The sequence below is a fragment of the Acipenser ruthenus genome, chromosome 15, assembly GCF_902713425.1.
Source record: "Acipenser ruthenus chromosome 15, fAciRut3.2 maternal haplotype, whole genome shotgun sequence".
Taxonomy (NCBI): domain Eukaryota; kingdom Metazoa; phylum Chordata; class Actinopteri; order Acipenseriformes; family Acipenseridae; genus Acipenser; species Acipenser ruthenus.
The window spans coordinates 2,775,229-2,799,493 of record NC_081203.1 but is presented as its reverse complement, the minus strand read 5'-3'; the positions used below and the strand labels follow the sequence as shown (position 1 = coordinate 2,799,493).

At 44.6% G+C, this 24,265-nt stretch overlaps 1 protein-coding gene across 4 annotated transcripts; it reads left to right on the top strand.

Annotated features, from left to right (window-relative positions):
* The first annotated feature begins 413 nt into the window (after positions 1–413).
* On the top strand, positions 414–23,555 carry LOC117422338 (probable ATP-dependent RNA helicase DDX31). 4 transcript variants are annotated; one of them, XM_058986812.1, is made up of 21 exons: positions 414–790; positions 1,773–1,895; positions 2,639–2,976; positions 3,305–3,380; positions 3,597–3,640; positions 3,998–4,068; positions 4,490–4,554; positions 5,174–5,218; positions 5,905–5,946; positions 6,163–6,227; positions 6,331–6,450; positions 6,550–6,656; positions 7,137–7,360; positions 7,576–7,752; positions 8,551–8,610; positions 11,082–11,132; positions 11,654–11,793; positions 13,685–13,769; positions 15,554–15,665; positions 16,955–17,135; positions 22,977–23,555. In XM_058986812.1, the coding sequence occupies exons 1-21, from the start codon at positions 500–502 to the stop codon at positions 23,137–23,139; spliced, it is 2,580 nt and encodes an 859-aa protein (XP_058842795.1). In that variant the 5' UTR covers positions 414–499; the 3' UTR covers positions 23,140–23,555. The 4 variants fall into 4 exon arrangements, with proteins under 4 accessions (XP_058842795.1, XP_033893124.3, XP_058842796.1 ...); XM_034037233.3 differs by lacking the exon at positions 414–790 and adding an exon at positions 828–1,164; XM_058986813.1 differs by lacking the exon at positions 414–790 and adding an exon at positions 1,147–1,192.
* Positions 23,556–24,265: the final 710 nt, after the last annotated feature.

The following is a 24,265-nucleotide window of genomic DNA, read 5'->3' as shown; positions in this document are numbered from 1 at the left end:
GAGTGGTTATTTTAATGATATCAAGTGCTGACTGTTATAATACGGTAGCAAAACTTGATTTCACTTGAGCGACTGTAATTAGTTATCGCTACTGTAAACAGATGATGCGGGTTGTGGCATGGTCCGATATATAAGCTACTGCCAATAAGTGTCTAAACAGAAATAAACACAATACGCTATTTTTTTGTTGTTTGTTTGTTTTATTAGAATGCCTTCATTAGCATGCAGCACTCAAGGAAAACACCTACCCAACAGCAACGCAAGCATGCATAATGAGACACTCCACGTTTTGTTTATATACACAACGCACGCCGAACCAAAACATGCGTGCACACGACGCGGCATGCGTAGCGTGCTCGGTTATCGCTACACGCTCCCGTCGTATGAAGCGACCCTTACCTTGAGCACGCAGGTGCGCTCCGGGACGGGGATGGCTGTTCTGTGGATGACCAGATCCTGCCCGTAGCCGTGGACGTCGCAAACGATTTCCAATAAAGAGATGCTGCTGGTACTGGAGGCCGAGAGTCGGTGGTCTTCGGACCACGACAGCGGTTCCAAGCCGCTCACGGGGCTCTGCAGCTTCACCTCGGGGTCCCGTTTGACTACTGACCCCAGTCCCCTCCATGGGTCCGGCTCGGGCTTCTCTTCTGCCTCTAGTTCAGGTTCCTCTTCGGTCAGAGCCCGCTCTGAGCTCGCCGCCGCCATTTTCCATAGGAGAATTAGAGCCGCGTCTCCAGGAAGTGACGTCGGGCAACCGGAAAAAAACACAACCGAGGACCTGGGAGAAGTGGTTGGTTTAGTTGTTAAGTCTTCTGCCTGTTCCGTAAAATATATATATATTTAAAATATAAAACAAATAGCAGCATAGTGCTTGAAACAGACTGTCAACGCAATATTTAATTTACAATTTGCTTTTGTAATTTTATCAACAGACCACGTGATAATTCCACTAAAAATATTATAGATTAAAAAATCATGACCTTTGAATTTGGTAAAGCATTAAGATACGGTTAAGTAAAAAAATAAAATATCTACGGGGCATTTGAAGAGGTCTGAAAGTAAAATGTGCCACTGTCGCACATTCTTATCTGGAGTTTGTGATAGCCATTATAGAGGTCCTTAATCATTACAAATTACACGTGTTTCCAGTCACAGAAAGCTGAGGTACAGTACGGATCGTTGATCTAAGTCGGTGTGTTTCAGGTTATAATACTAAACGCTAATATTCGGATTATTCGGATAGAGCAGTAACGTTTTCAGTGGTTGTCCACGCTGGAGTCTTTTATTAACTTTGTAATACAGTTACCAGTACAGCACTATGGGGATGAGTCTCAATGTTTAACTAGTACTCTCCAAGACAGCGTGTCCTACAAATTAGTACGCGTTTAGTGAAATTCATATTTACAACAATACATAAAAACGAGAAATCTGGGTTGTCCACGTTAATTTTTCATAATGATATGGCACCAAAAGGTTTATTTAGATAACGTTTTTTTTTAAAAAAAAAAACAACTTTATATTTGAGGACTCAAACGTTCAAAGTATTGCTATAAAAAAAGGAGAGCTGGTGTAAAATTAACACAACCACGGTTATCCAAACCACATTTAAAAAAAAAAAAAAAACAGTATTTTGAAACAAATTTACAGAGGAATAAAAAGCTATGTATTTAAAATGAGGATCATTAGGGGGTGTGTGTTTAATTTTCCCTGTTCGTTAATCTTGCATTAAATTGTCTTTTTTGAACAAAAGTAAAGCTGTCTTTTTTTATTAGGACGGTTTATCCTGTTGTGCTAAAATGGCAGAAGATGGGTTAATGTTGAACATCAGTGACAACCATGTGCTTCACAAGGGGAACAAGATGTTTAAGAAATCCTTCAAGCTTGCTGATAAATGGGTACATTCTATCTATTTGTCGATCTGACTATCTTTCTGATTTTCTGAGCAGTGGTCCACAATAATCTGTAACACAGTACTGATGTAGCCCAAGATGAATCTTCTGTTCAGTACTCTTAATCTCTGTGTTTGTGCCATTTGATGAATTTGTACTTAAATGTCATTTCAATTTACAATGTGAAACAGGATAAGGATAGAATTACATTATGTCCCTGTCTTAAGTGGCGATGGTCAACAAACTGGAGCACGGGTTTAGTGAACTGGTGTCTTCTGATTCACTGTCATATTAATCTAACGTGGCAAATCCCAGATTGAACCAAGAGCCGTATCCACCACCATGTGACTTCTTTCCATACCCAGCTGCTTAATTGGGCAGACCTACTGTGTATCCCGAGTTGTCTCATCCCAGGAAAATGTTGATTAAATAAATGCTAATCTGCTATTTAAAATTGTTTTGCGCTGCATGTTAACGTTGGAGTTTAAAAGGTAATTTTTTTTTTTTATAAAGTTTGAAACACAGCAGCATGTGTTGCCCGAGGAGGGAATGCATCTCCAGAACTGTTATGCTTACAAAGCAATGACAATTAAATCAGATTTTTCAGGCTGGTGAAGATCCCAAAGGTGCACATCTCTTATGTATGCAAATCACATTTTTGCATTAATAGGCTGTTATGAAAGCATTTACTGTCCTGGATATAAACAAACCAGAAGCCTAACGCTGCAGATTTTATATTCCTGCTTTAGAAAGTCAGAAAAGCTGCAAAGCGAGCTGCAGAGGGAGGAGACTTGGAAGGGCCCCCCTCGAAACAGAAACCAGGGTCCCCTGCAAAGAGGGTGCCCCAGACTGCAGAGAAAGCGACACTAGAAAAGGGGACCCCCAAATCCCTGCCAAAGATCCATCCCAAGAAGCAGGTGAAAGAGGGGGGCAGAACTCCAGAGACCGCCCCGAAGGGCAAGGGAACCCCGAAAAGCCATCCCCAGACCCACACAGCTGGCTGGGAGGACAGAGAGGGAGGGGAAAGGCCGTTCATCAAGACCTCGTCCCTCTTCAGAAACAACCCAGAGATCCCCGAGATCCACAGGTGAGGAAACCTGGTTCGGGATATTCTTCAGCACACTGAGAAAGAATACCAGAGTCAGGGAATAATCAGAAGTGCACGTTCTTCTTACTAAATCACGCTTCAATTTTTACCTGGAGAGGAGGGATGACACTTTCTTTGTTATTGAGGCTCTAACGATCTAGGACACTTCGATTGTAACCCTTACATTTTCTACAGTGTGTATACGCTGTGTATGGAGGATGTAGGGGCTGGCGATCCACATCGTCTCAATGCTGATTGCTCTAGTTTTATATTTCCAGTCACAACAGGGTCGCTGACTGTTTGTTTGCTTGCTGTCGTTCCTCCCCAGGCCTGCGGTGGCCCAGCTGAAGGAGAAGGTGTTCACAAGCGACTCGTTCAGTGAACTGGACCTGCACCCCCACCTGGTCAGTGCTTGAATGGAAACCCCATTTCTTCTTATTGACCCGATGTAGTAACTGCGGTTACAGTTACCTCCCTTTTTTACTGCAGTTTAGCATGTTAAAAGCATAGCAGAGACAGTGGCTGGTAAATGTATCGTAAAGCCTTTGTGATTTAACTTGGTATCTTTTTAAAAGAATAACCCTCTTATTTTTTTCTCTGGTTTGCCGTTTTCCTCTCAGCTCTCCACTCTGAACAATGTGTTGAAGGTGTCCAGTATGACCAGGTATGTTTTTATTAACTCAATCCTCTGCAGGGATGGAAACATTGCAAAAGCAGTTTGATCCATTCCTGCTTTTACTCTTGAGTTTAGTAGAACACACCTGAGCTTGTTACCTATACACACTGTGGCTGATCAAGCTCATAGTAAAACCTGGAATGGGTGAAACTGCTATGCAATAGGAGTCTTATTTCCATCCCTGCACTGTTGGCTTCAAAGAATTCACTTTTTCAATATTTTCTTCACTTGTTTATCGGATGCCGTGGCTCCCTTGTGCAGAGATTGTTTCTGTCTCCAAAAGGGAGTGATTGCGCTCTTCAGTGTTCTTGTCTCCTGCGTCTCTTCATGTGTTTTTCTTTTTAGTGTCCAGAAGCAGACAATCCCAGCACTGCTTGATGGGCGGGACGCTGTGGTTCGCTCCCAGACCGGCTCAGGTAGACAGTGAATTTTAGATTTTTACAGATGTTGGTTATTATTACTTCTGTACTACCAACAAAAGCAGAAAATATTTCCTATACCCTGTTATTTAACCCTGCAGGGGTCTGTTTGGGAGAGACGTCACATTCATGGTCTATGAAGCAGAATTGTTATTTGTTTTAAATATTGAGACGGGGTGAAATGGGAAATTCCACACACAACTAGATTGCTGTTTCATTGCTTAGAAACTGAGGTCTCGATGAGCTTTGCAGTTTCTTAGGCACAGATAATTACAAATGACAAACATTTTAAGTGTAAAGGTGTTGCTGATGTGACACGGTGGATGAGATGTTTGGGTGGTTGGGATTAAAGAGAGTCTGATGCAGTATAGTTAGTGCTATCACAGTGCTTTGGCTGAATGTGCGCTCGTATCTTTAGGTAAGACCCTCGCTTATGGAATCCCATTGGTGCAATCCTTACAGGCTGTGCAGCCCAAGATCCAGGTAAGGACTTTTTTTTTTCTCTCCATTATTTTTGTATGAACCGTTAGTCATTTCATCAGGAAAAACAAACAGTATGTTCTAGTGTTTCTTCTAGTTTCTCAGGGAACGTCTTCGTGGCTCTAAAGCGCGGGTTAAGTCGCCAGCCAGTTGCTTAATTAAATTGGTAGTGAGTATCAGTGCTGCGTTTGTAACTGGAGAGTCCTTGGAGCTGATTGCTGAACCTGAGGCATGAAAACAATGCTTTTAAAATCTTTCAATTATTCATTTACCACTGGCATTGTACGTTTTTATAACTGGTTACAGCGCATCGCTAAATAAAACTAAATACCCTGTAGGGTCAGATTACTGCTCCTGCTCGTGCTGTGACACGGGCATAACAGAATGCTAATGGATCTTTAGTCCCTTTCCAATGGTACTATATCACAGTGCAGTTCCTTCACTGGACAGGGATGGTAAAACTCAGTTCTGTTGCATGTCAAACCTGGTCAGATAATGTTAAACCAAGCGCTCAAACACGGCACACAAGTCCGGCACTGTGTCTAAAAGGCAAACGGCGTCCAGTCATTAAAAAAATACATCCGATGGGAGGATTTGATGGACTTTGTTGTTCTCGTTGCAGCGCAGCGATGGGCCGTTGGCTGTCATTGTGGTCCCCACCAGAGAGGTACATTCATAACCTTATAAATGCATTGTTTAAATCTCCTTCAGGCACCTGCACACTGTATATTGTACAATGCAACGTGTGTACTGTAGACACCCAGTCTGTATCTGCGGTGCTGTATTAAAGAGCACCTGTCTATAGTATACCTGTGTATACTGTAGTGCTTGTCTATGGTCCCTTAAGTGGTCATTGTAAGCAGGTCTACAGGTTCTTTAAACTCAGGACTCCTTAAGCTCATACTTGGCCTTTCCGTAAGAGTATAAGATTTGTTACATCGGAAAACTAATATCAGACTACTGGCAAGCCCAGTACTTTTTGATGATCAAAATTCTGTGCCTTGTGATAGACCCAATCAGCAACAGCTTTCTGGGCTTGACTTTTCAGTATAACAAACCGTTGCCCAGCTGTAGAAAAACCTACTCAAACTGCTTAGTCTTATTCCTGCTGTTTCTAGTCCATCCCGGCACACGTTGATTTTATCCCTGAGCGTTGCAATCAGTCGTCTTCAACGCAACGGTGTCTCTCTCTCAAAGAAGAAGAAGTTTGTTGAAAGGTTTTTTTGTTTTTTGTGATCTAGTTCAATCAAGAGCATGGCTGGATCTTTCCCAGGCACTGAATCAATCCTCAGAGGGGTAGTGATCTTCCAGGCAGACTGTTAACTGCTGTCTCTCTTCTGTCTCTCCCCACAGCTGGCCCTGCAGAGCTTCAACATCATCCAGAAACTGTTGAAGGTGAGGCTGTAGATGGGGCGGGCTGAGGCTTATAGGGACCAGCGCCATGGCTGAGTATCTATTAGAGTATAGCGATCTGGGAGGGAGGACTCCACTCAACACAGTCCCTGTCCTGCAAATGTCCATTCAGTTTAAAGGATGAGAGAACTGGATATATTTCATAGGGTCTATTTCAGAAGTTTGATTTTCATTGTCTGCCTGCCTCTCGTTTCACAGCCATTCACCTGGATTGTACCTGGAGTCCTGATGGGTGGGGAGAAACGCAAATCTGAGAAGGCCAGGTAAGAGACGGGAAGCTCTGTCACAAAGCGGTTCATTTCAGAAGCTTGCTGCATGGTCGTTGCTCGCTGCAGGAAGTAACCTGCACTTGGATGTTGCCCACAGGTTGCGAAAGGGGATCAACATCCTGATTACAACCCCGGGCCGCCTGGTCGACCACATCAACAACACCAAGAGCATCAGCTTCAGCTGCGTCGGGTGGCTCATCCTGGATGAGGCTGACAGGTCAGCAGACGGGAGCAGTGTCTCCTCTTCTTTTCACGCTCGTGGTTTCCTTTACTCTTGTGTGACGGGTACATTCTGTGTGTGTGTGTGTTTGAACAGGATCCTGGACCTGGGGTTTGAAAAGGACGTCGCAGTGATACTGAACGCTCTCAATGCTGCGCGGGAGCAGAGACAGAACGTGCTGCTGTCTGCCACGATGACAGAAGGTAAGACACTGGATCCCCACTTCATGAAGTCTCTTCAAATCCGATTTTATTAATCTAAACAGCAGCGGAATGTAATACAGCCGGTCCCGAAACAGGGATGGAAACAAGACTCCTATTGCATAGCAGCTGTTCATCTGTTCCAGGTTTTACTACGAGCTCGATAGGTAACAAGCTCAGGCTTATTAAAATCACAGTAAAACCTGGAGCGGATCAAACTGCTATGCGATGGGCCCGCATACAGCCCTGATTCAGTACAGCAGTGGTTTTCAACCCAGGTCCAAAGACTAGAGCAATGACTGCAGCTACTGTAAGCGTTGGAAAGCAATGCGTGTTTAAAACAAATATTCAGTGCCTGGTTGAAAAAAAAAACTTGGACCGCTTAGGGTATTTCAGGCCACTGCATCGTAACTACCGTGTGAATTCTCGAATGGGGAGACTGGAGGGAGCGCTTCACTGATGCTCTGTGTGTTTTGAGAGCAGGTGTGAGCAAACTGGCAGGTATCTGTATGAAGGAGCCAGTCAGCATCCAGGTGGCTGAAGCACCCGCGGAGCCGCGGGGGGGTGGAGGGGCCTCACTCGGGGCTCCCTCCGGAGGTCTCTCGGAGAGTTTCGCTGTCCCGGAGAAGCTGCGGCAGCACGCGGTGGTCGTCCCCAGCAAACTGCGCCTCGTCACGCTGGCAGCTTTCCTCCTGGGGAAGTGCAAGGTGAGCGGAAGCTCTGGGGTGGGGGGCTGGTTTGGCATTTCCTGTGCTGAGCAACATAGTAACATGGATGTAGCCACTGGCGTTTGTCTACTGGACTAAATTAGCATTAATCTTTAAATTTAACAATAATCTTTTTTTCAGTGTTTTAGAAAGAATCCTGTTTATTTAATTCTCCGTTGTTCTCCCCCCCCCCCCCCCCCCCCCCCTCCATACAGCATGAGAAGGGCCAGAAAGTTATTGTGTTTCTCTCCAGCTGTGAGTCTGTGGAATTCCTCTTTGCCATCTTCAAGGAGGTTCTGTGTAACAATGCAGAGAACCAGAAGAGCGGGGCAGTGTCCCCCCAGCGCCCTCTGCTGGACTTCATGAGACTGCATGGCAACATGGAGCAGGAGGTGGGGACCACTCGCTTTTCCTCCAGTCCTCGGTACTAACCCCTAAACCACACTGCTGTCTAATCTTTAATCTAACAAAAATGATGTGGTTGTTCCAAGACCCCCCTACAAACTTTTCTGAACCCCGGCAGGTTTGAAGACCCTGCTCTAACCACTAGGCCACACAGCCTCCCAGTCCCTAACGTCCAGGTGGTATATTATGTCTAGAATCTGCCTGCCGGTTCTGTCCTCTAATCCACACGGCCTCCGAGTTCATAGTTCTAACCTCGAGGCTTCAGTGCCTGCCGGTCCTTCCCAGTCTCCCCTCTGCTCTGTGTGTGCTGGGCGGCCTCCCTGTGTTGTAGCTGCTGCCCTGCTCGGAGCCGAGGCTGGCTGAGCCCTTCTTCACCCAGCTGTCGGTGGGCAGTGCCAGGGGACAGCAGGGCTGCTTGGGACCGGTGCTGTAATCACACCTTTTTTGTTCTCGCATTAAGAGCACTAATGGAACTAAACTGGGCTTCCCATATGGCACTTCTGGGAACTGGGGCAGGGAGGCTGGCACGCTAATCTGCTGTTTTTTTTATATTTAGATATTAAAGAATAGACAACAGGACCAGCCCTTAGTAGATACAGAATGTAACAGTAAACGTGGAGATGTGCATACAGTATGCTGAATAAATACTTGAATATGTTTCCTCTTTGTCATCTCATTTGAAGTTTTTGCAGTACGATTCTGCATGTATGCTGTGTGTAATAATTCTGTTTGTGCATGCAGTTTGCTGTCTGTCAGTATTGTAAAATGAACTCTTCTCTGTGCAGGAGAGGACGGAGGTGTTTCAGAAGTTTTCCCAGGTGAAGTCTGGCATCCTTCTCTGCACGGTAAGTCGACAAACGAAACAGTTCGAGGGCACTGAAAACAAACTTGCCAAGACCAGCGAGGAGGCCAGCACAGTGTTTTAACGCACGGTGAAGCACTCGGTGCAACAGAGTGGAAGAGCACAGTACCATGGCACAGGTCCTTTGACTGGCTCCCAAGTACGTTTTTATGGACGTTTAGATTGAGATCATCCCTTTAACTTGAAACACTCTAACAAGCTCATTCAAAGCAGGCTGATAATTCCGTGCAGCTGAGAGATATCATTATTACAGGTTAAGATTAGATGCAGCCGTGGGATGGCTGATATCACATAAAAATCATAGTATATCACATAAAATGATGGTCAAGCCTGATGAATGCGGATATATATATATATATATTTATTTCCCTCACACAAGAGCACAGACACTCGGTACATTACGTCAGCACTCGTATTGTTTAAAGGAATTTAATTAATATGCTAGTACTCTGTACTTGCGACTCCAAATTCCAGTGCCACAGCACATACAACCGTTTCATTCTTTCAAGTAATAATACAAAATAAAAAAAAAAAAACCCTTCCGTCACCTCTTTCGAAACCAAAACAAAAAAACAACCCTGCTGTTATGCAGGTCACTGTCTGTTCCTCATCTCTCTCCCTCTAAATCAAACCAAACACCCCTGTTTCATTTATTGGTGACAGCTGCCGCAAAACAAACTCAAGGAGCGAGAGAAATGATCTGTCAGTGGAAAGTCCTTTAGCCCGCGCTGCTAATCTGTCACACGCGGTTTGTTGTTTACCGTTCTCCTGCTCGCTCGCTGCCCAAGGTGGCATTTGCCGCGGAACGGTGACAGATGCTGACCTGCAAAAGTGTGAATCTTGCCGCTTTCCCCTGCTGCCAACCTGTAAATTACAGCTATCGGGAGTAATTAGACCTGATAAAATCCTTCTAAGCTCCGTCTTCCTCCCCCCGGCTGTGACACGGAACGAGGCTTAAAAGGGAGAGGGTTGATCTCTTATCAGGCACCGCGCTTTAACCCCGTCCTGTCCAAGGTGCACCCCCAAACAGGCAGTCACGGCCTCTGACATTGCAACCGATTAGCACACAGGGAGCCCACTTGTTCACTATGATTTTAACTACCTCAAATACTAATACAAAATTATTATTATAACAATATTCTACGGCTTTAATATTACGGTGAAGTACTGTGAATAGCAGAATTGAAACGCAGTGTGATGCCCACACTTTATTAGCTCGAGTGTCCCTTGTCACTGTTTAATTCAGTGAGAAGGGAGGAAGAAAATGAAAAACGTAATCCAGCTTACTAAAATGAATTTCAGAATTATACAATTGTCTCCCCCTCAGTAGACGTGGGGGGGGGCGGGGTGGTGTCTTAACATGGCAGCTCTGTAGCGTTGTACATACAGAGAAATCAGAAATGACAGGTTCAACTGCACAATTAACAAACTAGTAAAGAGCAGAAAACATATTTTTGAATACAAGAAGAAAAGATGTTACTATAAATGCGGTTACTATAAATACTGCATTGCAGTAAATAGCACAGCACAGGGTTTTTTCTGTATAGACTTTACACTGTCTATGCCAAATAAATCTTTTAAAAAATAAGAGTCGGTTTGCCTTTAAGTAATTCACCTGAAGCGAAAGGTCACTCAGTGAGTGCTTGTCATTCACTGGCCCCCCCGGCGCCTGTTTCCTGGCTGCCTGAGCCAATCGCCTTCCACCCTCGTCTCACTGCCACCGATTATGTGGTGCAATCTGTCGCCCAGCCACCGGGGGGCGCCACCCTGCCGGCCGCCTTCCGCACACGGCAGTAATGACTTTTGGCAGCCCGGGACGATGTGCGCGGGGAGGGGGGCAGTTAGGAGCTCTCTCTCCCCCCTCGGTTCAGTCGCTTTGCAAGATTCTTTGGTGAATAAATGAGTCGTTTTAATCCGGCTGACAGGCTGGCAGTGCCCGGCTCTGCCCTCCATCTGTACTCCCGGCCAGCGCTGTGCCAGACCCCAGGCTACCTAATGTGCCAATCCAAGACACAGCTTATCCTGGCTGCAGCATCGGGGACAGAAGGGTTAGAGCGCCACGATCCAGCAAGCGACAGCAACACAAGCTATTTATATAAGAGGAGAGATTAGCCCATCTTTAAAGCTCACTACTAGATCTGGAGGTAGAAGACTCGTACTGTACACTGTGTTTTAAATGATTTTTTTTAGCGACAGTATGTCTATAAAGAATCTGTCGATATTACTGTTTTTTCTCAGTGCATCATCTGAACAGCTTCTTCAATGCAGAAGCACCGATTGTTACTTTATAACAGCATAAGCAGAGCTTCTCAAAATCTATTGAAATGACCCTGCTCTGTTCATCTGTAACTTTGCCCTTTCCCATTTCTAAGTGAGATTCAGAAATCAATACTGTATATAACATATAGATTACATACCTGAGGTGTAATTCTTTATTGTGTATTGTATTGATAGGATGTGGCAGCGCGTGGGCTGGACCTGCCCCAGGTCACCTGGATTGTTCAGGTATGTTTGTTTGAACGCCTCTCTTGAGTTTGTAGATTAGCTTCTTTTGTAAAGCAAATGATCCCAAACTTTTACTGAATTTGTACTGTACAGGGATGGAAATAAGACTCCTATTGCATAGCAGTTTCACCAATTCCAGGTTTTACAACAAGCTTGATTAACCACAGCGTATCAGTAACAAGCTCAGGTGTGTCTTTACAAACTCATAGTACAACCAGCAGTGGGTCAAACTGCTATGCAATGGGAGTCTCATTTCCATCCTTGCTGTATATATAAAAGGCAAAATACAAATGCAGTGCTGTTCATCATGCTTGTCTTTTGGGAAAAAAAACAAACTTCGTGATAATCTGTATCAGTATCTGATTGTATCATAGTTCGTATTTCCAATCGCTGTGTCTCCTACGAGTTAACAGAGGCTGTGCAGTCTCGGGGGAATCCCAGTGCTGTGTTAAACCCACACAGAGACACGCCGCCCCCCCCCCCCCCCCAAGCCCCGTAACAAGTTGGCCGTTGTTTTGCAGTACACAGCCCCGGCCTCGCCCGCAGAGTATGTGCATCGCGTGGGGCGGACCGCGCGGATCGGCACACAGGGGAGCAGCCTGCTGTTCCTGACCCCCACAGAGACAGACTACCTGGGGGTGCTGGGCTCTCACAACATCAGGTCAGATGCAACAGCCCTGTACTACTGCTTGCATGCTATTATTCCAAGGTCACTAGCAGCTGGCTGGCGGACGTTTTGGCGAGTGGACCAAAACCGAATAAACAAATAAAATTAGATCTCAATGGGTTTGAGTGATTAGTTTGCTGGACTGATTTCTTAGAGATAATTGCATTGATTTGCACCGAAGTGGCATCAGATTGCTACCTGGACAGCTCTAGTCTGTGAGTCCTTGTTGCTCTTTGCCCTGCCCTATTCGAAGGGCGAGAGTCCCACACGGGCACAGAGGCACGCTGCAAAGCTAAAGCAGGCTGAACTGCTAGTCCTCTGTGCTCGTTTTTGGAAGGTGAATCTCTGTTTTGCCTCCTGTCCAAGGTGCACGGTGAGCCAGTGTGCACATCAACGAGGGCTGACAAATTACCCAGAATATTCGGATAGGCAGCCATCACCGAGCAGCAGCAAGTGCCGTCACTGTAAATTGCCGTCTGCCTTTATGAAGGGGAAATCATAGAGACAGCGCTGACAGCTTAATTTAGCACCAGGGCCGGGAGGCGTTGTGTGACTGTGCTTTGTATAATTGATAACGCAGTGATCCTCCCCGTTCAAGGGAGCAGGAGCCCCTTTCACCTTCAGGCATGTGCCGCTGGACTGGGCTGCTCACCTCCGAACCCCCTCCCCTCTCTTAACCTCTCATAGTTTCGTTTTTTGGTTGGCATGATGGACGCGGGTACCTTTTTTTATTGCACTGGGAGGGCAGCCAGATTTTCTGGGCTGTGTTTTTCTTTCCGGTACACCTGTCTCTGTTTGTCAGCCAACCTGTAATTCAAACCTGTTCAGCCGTGAATCGTTCTCAGTCCAGAACCTAGAAGTTTTTGTTCAATGGAGGCTTTGGCAAAACTATAAATTGATATAGTCAACGGAGTGAACGAGGACAAGAGTGTGTGTACAAATGTCATGCATGATACATTAAAAAGAAAGAAATAAGGATGGTGGGGTTATTACAATAGAGAGGTTTCATCTCCGTACTCTCCCTTTGCCAAATGTGCAAATTGTATTACAGATACGTTTTTTGTTCTGTAGATAAATACCAAGATATATATTTAATTTAATTAAAAAAGTGAACCAGAATTATTAATTCAACAAATATACAAAACAACAGATATACACTTGAGTGATATTAGCGGTTATCCCCCTGAAAAAATTCAAAGAACACATATTGACAGATCCTTATAAAATTCAAGCAGTTTTTTAAAACAGTTAGTGTGTCCAAAGGAAGCTCGTTCCACTTAGAGGGACCAGAGCATGAGAAGGCTCCTGAGCCAGCTTTAGTTCTGCTTCTTGCGACAGAAAGAAATCTCTGCTCAACACTTCTTAGGTAGATTAAATACAAGACACGATGCTGTTCAGGTACTTCGGGGAAAGGTTATGATAGCAGTGCGCACCATGCACAATTGCATTTAGAAATGACACACAGGAATTTAGAACAGGATGAGTAAGTGAGTGATGGCAGACAGTTCCTCAGAGCCGCGCGGGGAGTGTGTTTTCCCCCTGCGGAGTGCCAGCTCCCTCCAGTGTTAGAGAGAGAGAGGCAGGCGCTTCAATGTGTTTCATTTCTTTAGAAGATCCTAACAAAGAAATGGGACGCATGTCATGTGAAGGGCACAACAGCTTGTTGTTGAAGCTGGTTTCTTGCTCTGTTAGCTAGTCATTATTTCCAGTGTTTATTTTGTTGTTGTAACTCAGCATCAAGCTGTATTCCTTCACCCTACCTGAGAGGTTGCATGAGTTCAGTTGATCTGAAAAATCAAAGCTGCAATCAATAGATTGTTTGAGCAGCGTGATCATTGTTTCACGCGGCACTAATGTGTGAAAAATTCGAATGTCTGTCTTCCAGCATGTCGGAGATGAAAATGGAAGATATTTTAGCAAGCCTCATGTTGGAAGACGGGGTTAAAGGACGGGGGCAATGGGGTAACAAGGTAGGTGTTCATTTACACAAGCCAGTTGCTTGCAGGAGTTCATTACTGATCTTGCAGTGAACTAGTAAACCTTTCCTTTTAGCAACAAAGGCATTTATGTACACGATAATTAATATTAAACAGTGAAAATGCAACGTATTCATCAATCATTCTAATTTATGGCTGGGGGGGGGGGTGTCATTCAAAGGAAACAAGTTCTTATTAAAAATCCCCCCCCATTATTAATAAGACTATTCCCAGAGGATATCGTATTGATACAATTGAGTCCTGAAGGTCTGCATTCTATTCAATGCCTCCCTGCTTCAGCACTAAATCCTCTGAAACACAGAGAGCACCGCTCAACAAAAAAACAAACACGTGAAACCCTAGCAAGTGCCGTCCAGTCCTAATCCCGCTTTAATTTCCTTTTGGAACCCACGCCTGTAATTCCAGGCGCTCTATCTATATTGGATTTGGGGTGGCCGTGTATCCGCCAGGCTGTAGGGTCTGCACAGAGCTCAGTGATGAGGACTACACAATAACCAGCCAAGAGATCAGGGCCTGCCTGTGTTTGTTTTACACTCAACTGGGATTTCTGCCTGTTTAGGAATATATAGCTACAGATATAGATTTAGATATACAATGCTGTGTATATCTGGACCGAGTCGACCCTGATTCAATCATCCATCCACAGGCATGATGCCTCCTGCTTATTCATTTCAAACAGTTTCTTTATTATTATGGTTGAAGGATTGTTCAATCCAGCAGGGGAAAGGGCAGTCATTTTCATTCATATAAAACAGAAACAATATATATACATTGAAACTGTATTGATATTGAAATACTGTTGATGCAGAGAAATGTTTTATGGATATATTGAGTATATGCATGTATTTAATATGTGTTTGTGTTTATCACATAAATAAAAATATTCATACTGAAGAAAAAAATATTTAAAAAATATATATATATTTAATCTCATGAATACTTTTATGTGTTATATGTCAGTTTATATAGTGTATGTGTCAGTGTGTGATATTAAAAAAAGAATACAAATGAAATGATGTATATATAATCACACATATATCATTTTTTAAATATATATGTGTTTTTCTCGGACAGCCCCACGCAGTTGTATTAGCACACAGGCCATGTACTGTGTAGAGAATTCTACCTCCTCTGTCCTGTTTTAAGTCGCTGGCAGGTGAACAGAGTGTCTAGATGAAAATGCAATAGCGACACTAATCCAAACGCATACACACACTGCTGAGTGTTATATTTTAGTCTCTACAGTGTTTTTCAGAATGTCGGTCTGACCAGCAAATCCGTTAATTTAACGCTATTAGAAAGCCTCAAACAGTTACAAGCAGAAAGTTACTGTGAATGCGTGTTTCTGATTTGAGAAGTTGCCGAATGTTCTGCCAAGGGTTTACTCTGCAGACTTCAAACAGGCTGTCACAGAGATATGTATCAGGTGTTTACAGTTACCTCCAACAGGTAGAGATTTCAGCTCATTGTAATGGGTGACCAGTTACAGGCTTCGTTAAGTGTGTCGGAGGAGGCAGAAAAGGCAAACTGTAATCACGCTGGCTTGAGATGGCCTCGTCTCTGAGGCACAGATCTCTCCCTTTTCTTTTTAGATTTTCAGTAATATTGAAGGGATTAACCCAGCCGGCCCCTAGGTGGTTGCTGTTTCATTTTACTCTTATTAAAATCTTAAGAACCTGCTTTATTATTCCTGTTTGAAACTGCCTCAATTATTTAGTCGTCTTTGTGTGTGTGTTTTTTTTCTCATCTCTTTGTAGAAATCCCATGGGGCCGTGCAACAAGAAGTGCGAGAGCGGGCCACAGTGTTACAGACGGAGTTTGAGAATTTCGTCCATTCCTGCGAGGAGAACGTCCAGGCAGCCAAGAAAGGTCCGTCTCCATTTCCAGGGATGGAAATAAGCCTCCTATTGCAAAGCAGTTTCACCCATTCCAGGTTTTACTATGAGCTTGATAAGCTGCAGTGTATAGGTAACAAGCTTAGTTGTGTCTGATTACACTCCTACTGAAACCAGGAATGGATCAAAGTGCTATGCAGTGAGAGTCTTACTCCCATCCCTGTATAGGATATGCAAGAACAGAAATGGATATCAGCTTTTCTGGTAGCCCTGGAAATGGGTTGCTGTCTGTTTAAGAGTCATGTTTTCCGTGCTGCAGATCTCGCTGATCAGAAATGAAAGCGCTTTTTTTTTTTTTTTTCCCCCAGCAAACAGAGACTTAACCGAATCCCTCGCTGCTACACCAGGGCCGTCCTTGAAAATTACTCTTTTTTTATTACAGTTCATAAACGCTCGGTCCCACAGCGCTCCCGGGAAATTTCACATAAACTTTGAACAAACAGACATTAGCCTCCGAGTTTTAACAATCCATCTCCGCACACGAAAATAACTCAGTCAATCACGGCTCCAGAAAACTGCCACAGCTTCTGCAAAAACGAAGTAAATAGCAAGGCGGCAATACATCTATCAAACATTATTGAACTGAAAGGGTAGGACTTTCATATAAAACAACAAGCCGTTTTTTATTTTGAAGGGGATATAAACTTTATCAGCCAACAAGGTGGTTTAGTGGTTTGCAAAGATTATTTTAGTTGGGAGGCAGCAGGATTCAATCGAAGTCTGAATATCTTGGGTTGCGGTGGGGAGTAGGGTAGCTCAGTAGTGCGCAATCAAAACGTAATAAAACCATGCACTCCCCTTTGACTCCTTACACAACTGGCTTTTCAAAATGTGGTCATTTGGAAATGTTTTTGGTGGTATGAACAGGGTGCTAGACTTAAAACAGTAGCACACGCATGTGGATCTTCCAGTACATTACAGTACAGGACCGTCTGCTTCCTTAATTGTTGAATTGAGCGGATCAGAGCATTGTTGCAACCTGAGCATTTCAAAAGATTTGTTTAAGAGAACATTGGTGTTCAATAAACAAGGTCCTGGAATAGACTGCCTGCCACAAATAAGTATCACTGATTTAGACTAATACTCCATTCACAGTCCCTGAAAATCCTCACGTATTGAAAACTGTATGATAAGCTGCAGTGTTGGAGATGGAAAGTGGTAATATTGTTCTGTGCTTGTGTGTTCTTGAAGACAGAAACTAATAAACAAACAAGGGCTTTAAATGTTTTTGGTTTTTTTTATGACTGTTTGTTCGGTCTCCAGCCCTGCAATCGTTCGTGAGAGGCTACGCCACGTACCCAGCCAGCCTGAAGCACATCTTCCACATCAAGACCCTCCACCTGGGTCACGCGGCCAAGAGCTTTGGGCTGAGAGACGCCCCACAGAACCTGAGCGCCAGCCTGGGCAAGGCCAGGCACAGCAAAGCCAAGGAGCAGAAGAAGAGGTGAGAGGCTGGAGTGGGGAAGGGTAGGGTGGGAGATCGATCGCTAGGGCAGGCACACCTGATCACAGACATACCAAACTTAGTTATAGCAGAAGTATTTTCGAACTTCACTTTGATTTTAATTATTCTTTAACCAGGAATAAACCAATTGAGATCGAGGCCTGGCAAGATGACCAGGAACAGTAATTGAATATAATTAAAAAGAACATTGCTCTAAAAAACCCCAATATCATCACACATTCAGTCTGGGAGCATTAACACTTTGATCATTCTCGGAACCTGCTCATTAAAATGGAATTGCAGTCATTGTTCTAGCTGATACATTTGGGTTATTTATCGGAAGCATCCTGTATGCTCTGGTCCAGACTGTTCCATGCTGTAACTAAATGCCAACGCAGGACCTTCTCCAAGGCACTTGATAATTAAGTGTAAGACTAGATCGTAAACTGTACTTGGGTATATTAACCTGTAACATCGAGCCTAGGTAACCTGGTACACATTACCTTAGTAGAGGCTTTGCAATTTTACTTTACATGTTTAAGCAGGTGCAAGCCAGTGCCGAGGAGGGTCTAGCAAACTTTCCTTTCAAGACCCTGCCATAAAGAAACTGCACAGACAAAAAAGTCTTTATTTAAATTAAACTACAGGTAAAGCACTGGAGGCAACAACACTGAAATACACTGGAGAGACATGAACTGTAGATGGCTCTCACAACGTCCTCTTTTTTTTTTTTTGATCGCTTGAAAGCAGCGTTCATCTTCTTTGTAACACAGATTAATTACTAGCAACATGTTTCCCAGTCGGGTAGGTGTGGAGCTGGCTTCGGGGAGAAGCCTCGTCTCGCTGGGGCTTAGACTGCAGTAGCCCTGTAGCAGACAGGCAGTTCAGTCCGAGGGGGCCCTGGTGTGGGGCTGGCTGGTCTGAGGTGCAGCTGCCAGTGATTCAGGGACCAGCTCTGTAACACGAGAGACTTTGAGATAAAGATGCGCCTGACAGCTGCAGAGCTAGCGGAGAATCCTCTTCATTTCCACACCTTTGTTCCACCCTGAATGTCCACCTACCCCATATAGAAACGGCTCCCTGATTAGCATGCAGAGCTCCTATATCCAGGGCTGCTCAGGTTAGCTCTGGGTCTTGACAGGCTGTAATTGCAGCGAGTCTGTGTTGTGTCTCTCTTGAATCTGCTGTATAATGTATACGAACAGGCCCTGCTTATTGATCTTCCATCTATCGTGGTAACCATCAACCTGTCCACTCCCCCTCTCTCTCTCTCTCTCTCTGTTTCTGTACTACTTTCACTCTGTTTGTACAGTATATATCTGCCACCACCACATTCTTTTACCTCTGAGTCCTTCATTCTGTCTTATAATCGATGGATCTATCCTTTCTACTGTTGTTCTATACATCTGTTCACCTCTCTCTAAATATATGTGCATCTTTATTATTTGTCCATAAAACATAACCTACATTTGTCTGTAACCTGGGAATCTGTGTGTGTATCAAGTCATCCCTGTCTGTCTGCATAGAGATTGAATGCATGACCTGCAACATTTGTTGGATCTCTGAGTCCTGGTCAGCATTTGTGTAAGAGAACTCCGAAATAGACTGTTACGCTGTGCAAAGGGACAGTTTTATTGAGGTGTCGTTTCTGTGCGTTTAGAATCATTCAGAAGTGATTTCCGATGACATGCCCACCAGGATAATGCACCCCATCATTGAGAGGGGAGTCCCAGGGAGGAGAGCAGCTCATACTGATGCACATTACAGCAAAACGATCACGTTACAATCCTGCTGTTACACTGCATTCCTACTGAGAAGCCAAGGAGACTGCGAGTTGCATGGCATGGGTGTGCCTGTTTGTTTTAGCGTGGCCGGACCTGCACAGCGCGTCTTTATGCCTTCGCTGGGCTGGTGCTCTGGGGTCCTGGCCCCTCGAGTGGTTTAAGCTGGAGGGTCTGGGTACTGACTTGGCAGACGGGAGTGCTTGCATTCATATCAGATCAAAGAACTCAAGCAGGGGGAGGGAGGAGGGGATACGGCCCTTAAGTTCAGTGATCAGAATGCTAATGTGCCAGATTTTGGCAGGCGGTTAGCTGCCTTCTTTTTGGCAGAGCTAAAAGACCAGAAATTAGAAACTGGAGTTTAAAATCCACTTCAGTAGCGAGTAAAGTATATTGGGTGGTTTGGTGGCTTTTGTTGCCACATGTTTGATGCTCGTGGTGTGCAGCCCACGTCAGAACTCTGCCACACAGTTTGGCACATGTATGCCCACAATGAGGGCAGGGGTTGAGATGGCATGCACACAGGTTAAGGCATTTGGGCAGTGCAGGAAGGTGAAGTCTACATACTAGAAAAGATCAGCTAGAGGATGGGAACAGTCGAACGTTGCAGTGCTTTGTAAGACGCTGTCTTTTCAAAAGTTTAATTAAGTTAGTAATAGTAATGTCCTGCGTCCGTAGTAATTCGCCTCATTAGTACTGCAGTGCTAACTCGACTGGAAAAAAATGTAGATGTTGTGTTTTTTTTTTCTTTCTGGCAGGTGAAGGGTTAACCCCAACTAGCACACACCTGCAGGAAATGCTGTGGTGTGCTGTTTGTATTTCACACCATTAATGAGTCTGAGAAGCCAGCCCTGTCCACACATACCACTCTGTGGTCAGTAACGGTCACCTGTGCTCCAGGTGGTCAGCGTGCAAGCCGTGGCCTGGCTGTGATTACGAGTCCCGCTGTCTGTTTGGTAAGAGGTGATCAGCGAGACTCCCCAGGGGCATCCTGGATTGGCAGAGAGCAGGGGCAGACCTCCCTCTGAATCAACACATATTGGATATTAGATACTCGTTATTAACCCTGGCAGCTTGTGCTGCTCCCCAAGGAACCATTATTACAACTCTTTAGTTTTCTCTAGTCTTGTGACTTTTATGTTCTGCATGTAGCTTCGGAAAACATACTGGATCTTGAGAATCCAGTATTGATTTATATAATATTGGGGATGGCTTCGTTTTGATCAGTTCAGTATAGATTCGGTCAATACCGAGTCAGTGTTGGAGATCTTGGAGCCGGTCAGTATAACACAGGGATCTCTGTATAATCTCTGTTTTTTATTATTTAAATTATACAATGGAATGGTAGTATTACAAAACACATAATGTTTCTACATTACTGAGTAAGGAGTTTTAGTTTTCCGATTTCGTTTGCATTGGTTCAGGATTTAAGTGGCAACTTCTGTTCGGACAAAAAGATCGGCTAGCGTAACTACTCTTGTGTGAAATTCTATACATCACCTGTGTGAGACTCAGAGAGAGAAAGAGAGGGAGTGAGAGAGTTAAAGAAGCCCAGCTCCTCTGCCCTCTCCCTGTATCAGTTGCTTTGGAGCCCCGGTCAGGTTGAGGTCAGCCAGCGTTCCTGCTGCCTGGCTGCAGGTGAAGGTCGCGTCTTCGGAGGCAGCAGGTTAATGAGTGGTCAGCTCTGGAGGCTGGCAGCACAGCGGGCAGCGTCAGACTCTCAGGACCAATTAGCGGTCACTTAACCCCTGCAGCACCTCGACACAGCTCTCTGCAGCCCGCACTAGCTTTAATTGGCTTTTTCTAGAGCTATTTTTCTCCAGTAATTGGCATCGAGTCAACATGATAAAGAAGTTCAAATGAACCCATCACACAGGACAAAGAGCCAGTCCCACTGGGCTTGTTGCCAGCTGGATGAAGAGGTGGCGTCGGGGAAACCAGTGGTTTGACTGGGAGTCTAGTAATTGCAAAAGGGCGTCTTTACTCCAGTTAACTATAGCCAGGGTCCCCCTTGCATATGAGATGTTTATCTCCTTTGGGGTTGATATGATTTCCACGCATACCCATTTAGAATCGGCACAAGTCATGTATCAAGTGAGGTCTTCTAGGGCTCAGAATGTGTGATAAACAAGCCCCCCCACACACACACTTAGCCACTATGTCCAGCAGTGACACCTTGCTCCTGGCAGGTGAGACTTCATTACAGGTGTTTGTGGCTCCAGCTTTCTCCTGCCCTAGCCCAGCCCTCCAACAGACAGCTCTTAATGAGGTGATTACAGGAGAGGCAGAGCCTCTCCTCACGGACACCTGAATCACTTTCGAGTCCAAAGAATATACCAGCAAGAAGCGGCACGGAAAGCCCTAGACATGAGCTTACATACGTAGGCATCAATATACTGTATTCATATAATCTTGTAAATACTCACTGAGGCATTACAGGCAGACAGTAAAGCGCAGCACATGATCATTGTTGTGTTTTTATACCTTTTCCATAGATTTCCGTGCTTATTGGGAGCAGAGGTTACCTGTAAATATGAGAAAGAGTGTAGAAACTCACAGCTGTATAATACTGGGCGGGATATTGCTGTGGGATGGTTTTGTGATGTGGACTGCTTTCCACTTTGTTCAGACTGTTAAAACTCATTTTGCTTGTGACCTGCACCAGAATTAAAGCCAGGCTGAATTTACCTTAAACCTTACAATGCATACCGCCTCCCGACTCCCACCACCAGCTTTTAATGCAAGAATACATTCTTATGAAGTAAAGAAGAACACGCTAGTTTAGAGTTAAAGAAGTGTAGAGAAATGTGATGCTCATGTATACCAAGGGGACCAGCGACTGGAGTGAGAGGGTTTGATAGCTGAGAGTGGAGAATCATTGGGAGTTACGTGGTGTTGAATTACGTGCACAGTAAAGCATGTATGGAAGGCACACACATCAAGTGGAAATGACTGAGTGTAAAGAATACTTTTTATAGTCACCTTTTTTGTAATTTGCACATGCTTATACCTACCTTTATTATTATTATTTATTTCTTAGCAGACGCCCTTATCCAGGGCGACTTACAATTGTTACAACATATCACATTATTTCACATTATACAGATATCACATTATTTTTACATACAATTACCCATTGATACAGTTGGGTTTTTACTGGAGCAATCTAGGTAAAGTACCTTGCTCAAGGGTACAACAGCAGTGTCCCCCACTGGGGATTGAACCCACAACCCTCCGGTCAAGAGTCCAGAGCCCTAACCACTACTCCACACTGCTGCCCTACCTCTACCAGCAGGAGTCAGTGTGGAAGGAAAGCGCGTTTAAGGGAGAGATACAAATGCATGACAAATCTGAGCCTTTAAATGCAAAGGGCATCCCCCTTTCAGACCAGGTTGCTTATCCCCTCTGTGGCTTTTGTCTTTGGAATGAAGGCTTTGGCACGGGCCCCCAGGGGGATTGGGGCTCTGATCCCCTGTCCCTCTCCTCCCTGCCCTTGCTCCGAGACGGACACGAACGCCAGGAGTTATTGATCAAATAATCACTCCCGATCTAAGGGCAGCCTGTTTTACATTGTCCCCCTGCTGTGGGACATGGCTTTGTTATTGCTGGCTGGGGGATTGTTTCAAAAGCACCTTTCATCTCTTTCTTCCAGTCGTGTTTGCTTGGGGGGCGGGATTAAGCTGCAGTCGGATGGTTGAAATCTGCAGTTCATCTATGGTGTATGACCTAGTCTTAATGTTCCTGCTGTTTTTATTTAAATTTTATTTTTTTATGGAAAAATCCTTACGCAGATTAGATATATCTAATGATGCGAACGCAAAATCTTGTTTCCAACAATGCCTTATCCCTGTAGAAGGAATGGCAGGATAAATGTAATGGGGTGCAAGTTTATTTGTTAATTTACATATGACGTGCCTTAGTTGGAATTTAATACTGTTTCCAAAAAGTGTTACAGTGCTCCCCAACACAATGTACTGTGATTTATTAAGCCACCAGCACAGCTAGTATTCATTGGAGAAAGCAACAGAACTACTGCACTTAAACACCGTCTGTTTCCCAGGCCTGTCAAGAAGATGAGCAACAAGGAGAGAATGGCTGAGATCCTTCGCTCCGAATATTCCAGCGGGATCGAGTCCGCAGCTCCCAACAAGCAGAAGCAGAAGACGGGCTTGAAGATGCACAGAAAGCCAGGCCAACGCAAAGTCAGGAAACAGCAGGCATAACCAAATTGCTCCCTGCTGGCCTTAGCGGAACACCCCCGCTCTGTGAGAGCGTGGATCAGGTCTCTGGAAGAGCTGGAGAGAGACGCCGCCGTCATTGCCCCCCCCAAGAGCCTGTCTCCCTGGCCTCCGTTCTGAAGGTGATGTCCTGCAGAACGACTTTTAGCTTCTCTTTGAGACAGCCTTTGCTTGTAGCTTCAGTGACTGGGAAGAGACATCCGGCAATGATTGTCTGAGATGGGGCTTGAGCCTGCACTGTAATGCACTCTAATGTGGTCCTTGAGTGTAAGAAAAGAAATGATGAGTTGCCACTGGCACACGACACAGCTGCGGTACTGTATTTTGATCCAGTGGCTAAGAGAATTACAACTTGTACTAGCAAACATGCATACTGTCTAAATTAAAAGTTTTTTTTGTTACGATTTGTGACAGCTTGTCTGTGCAATTATATATATATGTATTGTATTTTTTTTTTTTTATCATTTTCCAGAGTTCTGGTAGATAATTACCGATATGTTGTGCAATTTGGACCCCAAACCAGGCTGAGAATATGGCACCAGTAGCATTGCCAGATTTTGAATGCACTCCCCCCAGTCTACTCCAGCACTGCCATAGATATGACAGGAAAAGCTTCTGTGATGTTTGGTGCCACCCTCCTGGCTGGCATCGGACTGGTGGCTCATGCCAGCAGCCTGCCACTCGACTCCAGGGCTGGGACAGTGATTAATTGCCTCAGGATTGTTGATGTAACGTGGAATTTTGTTACAAGTTGTAAATGCGTGCAGGTGTAATTCATAACTTCCTAGATAGCATGGGCTGGCCTGTGTTGGCTAGTTAGAGGGAAGCTTGCCTGCATACATTTTTGGGTAATGCAAAAAACTAGAACTGATCCCTTGTGTATAAGTGTAATGGAGGACAGAAGGGTCTGATCAGACAGCAAGAAATGATTTTCTCGTTTAAAACGGAGCATGACTGCAACAGAGCAGCTTTGACGGGCTTGTGTCTTTTATGGGGCATTTGAATTGAAATTAGCATTACGAAACGTGATGAACTCTAAGGTCAACCGTGAGCATTGGAGGGTGTCGGTTTAGGGTTTGGAAGAGCGTACCAAGTTATTTACAGATTGTTG

Coding starts and splice junctions, on each gene's coding strand:
- LOC117422338 (XM_058986812.1), top strand. CDS start 500: ATGCTGCTGGTACTGGAGGCCGAGAGTCGGTGGTCTTCGGACCACGAC. Junction 4,069..4,489: donor TCGCTCCCAGACCGGCTCAG/GTAGACAGTGAA, acceptor TCGTATCTTTAG/GTAAGACCCTCGCTTATGGA. Junction 11,133..11,653: donor AGGTCACCTGGATTGTTCAG/GTATGTTTGTTT, acceptor GTTGTTTTGCAG/TACACAGCCCCGGCCTCGCC.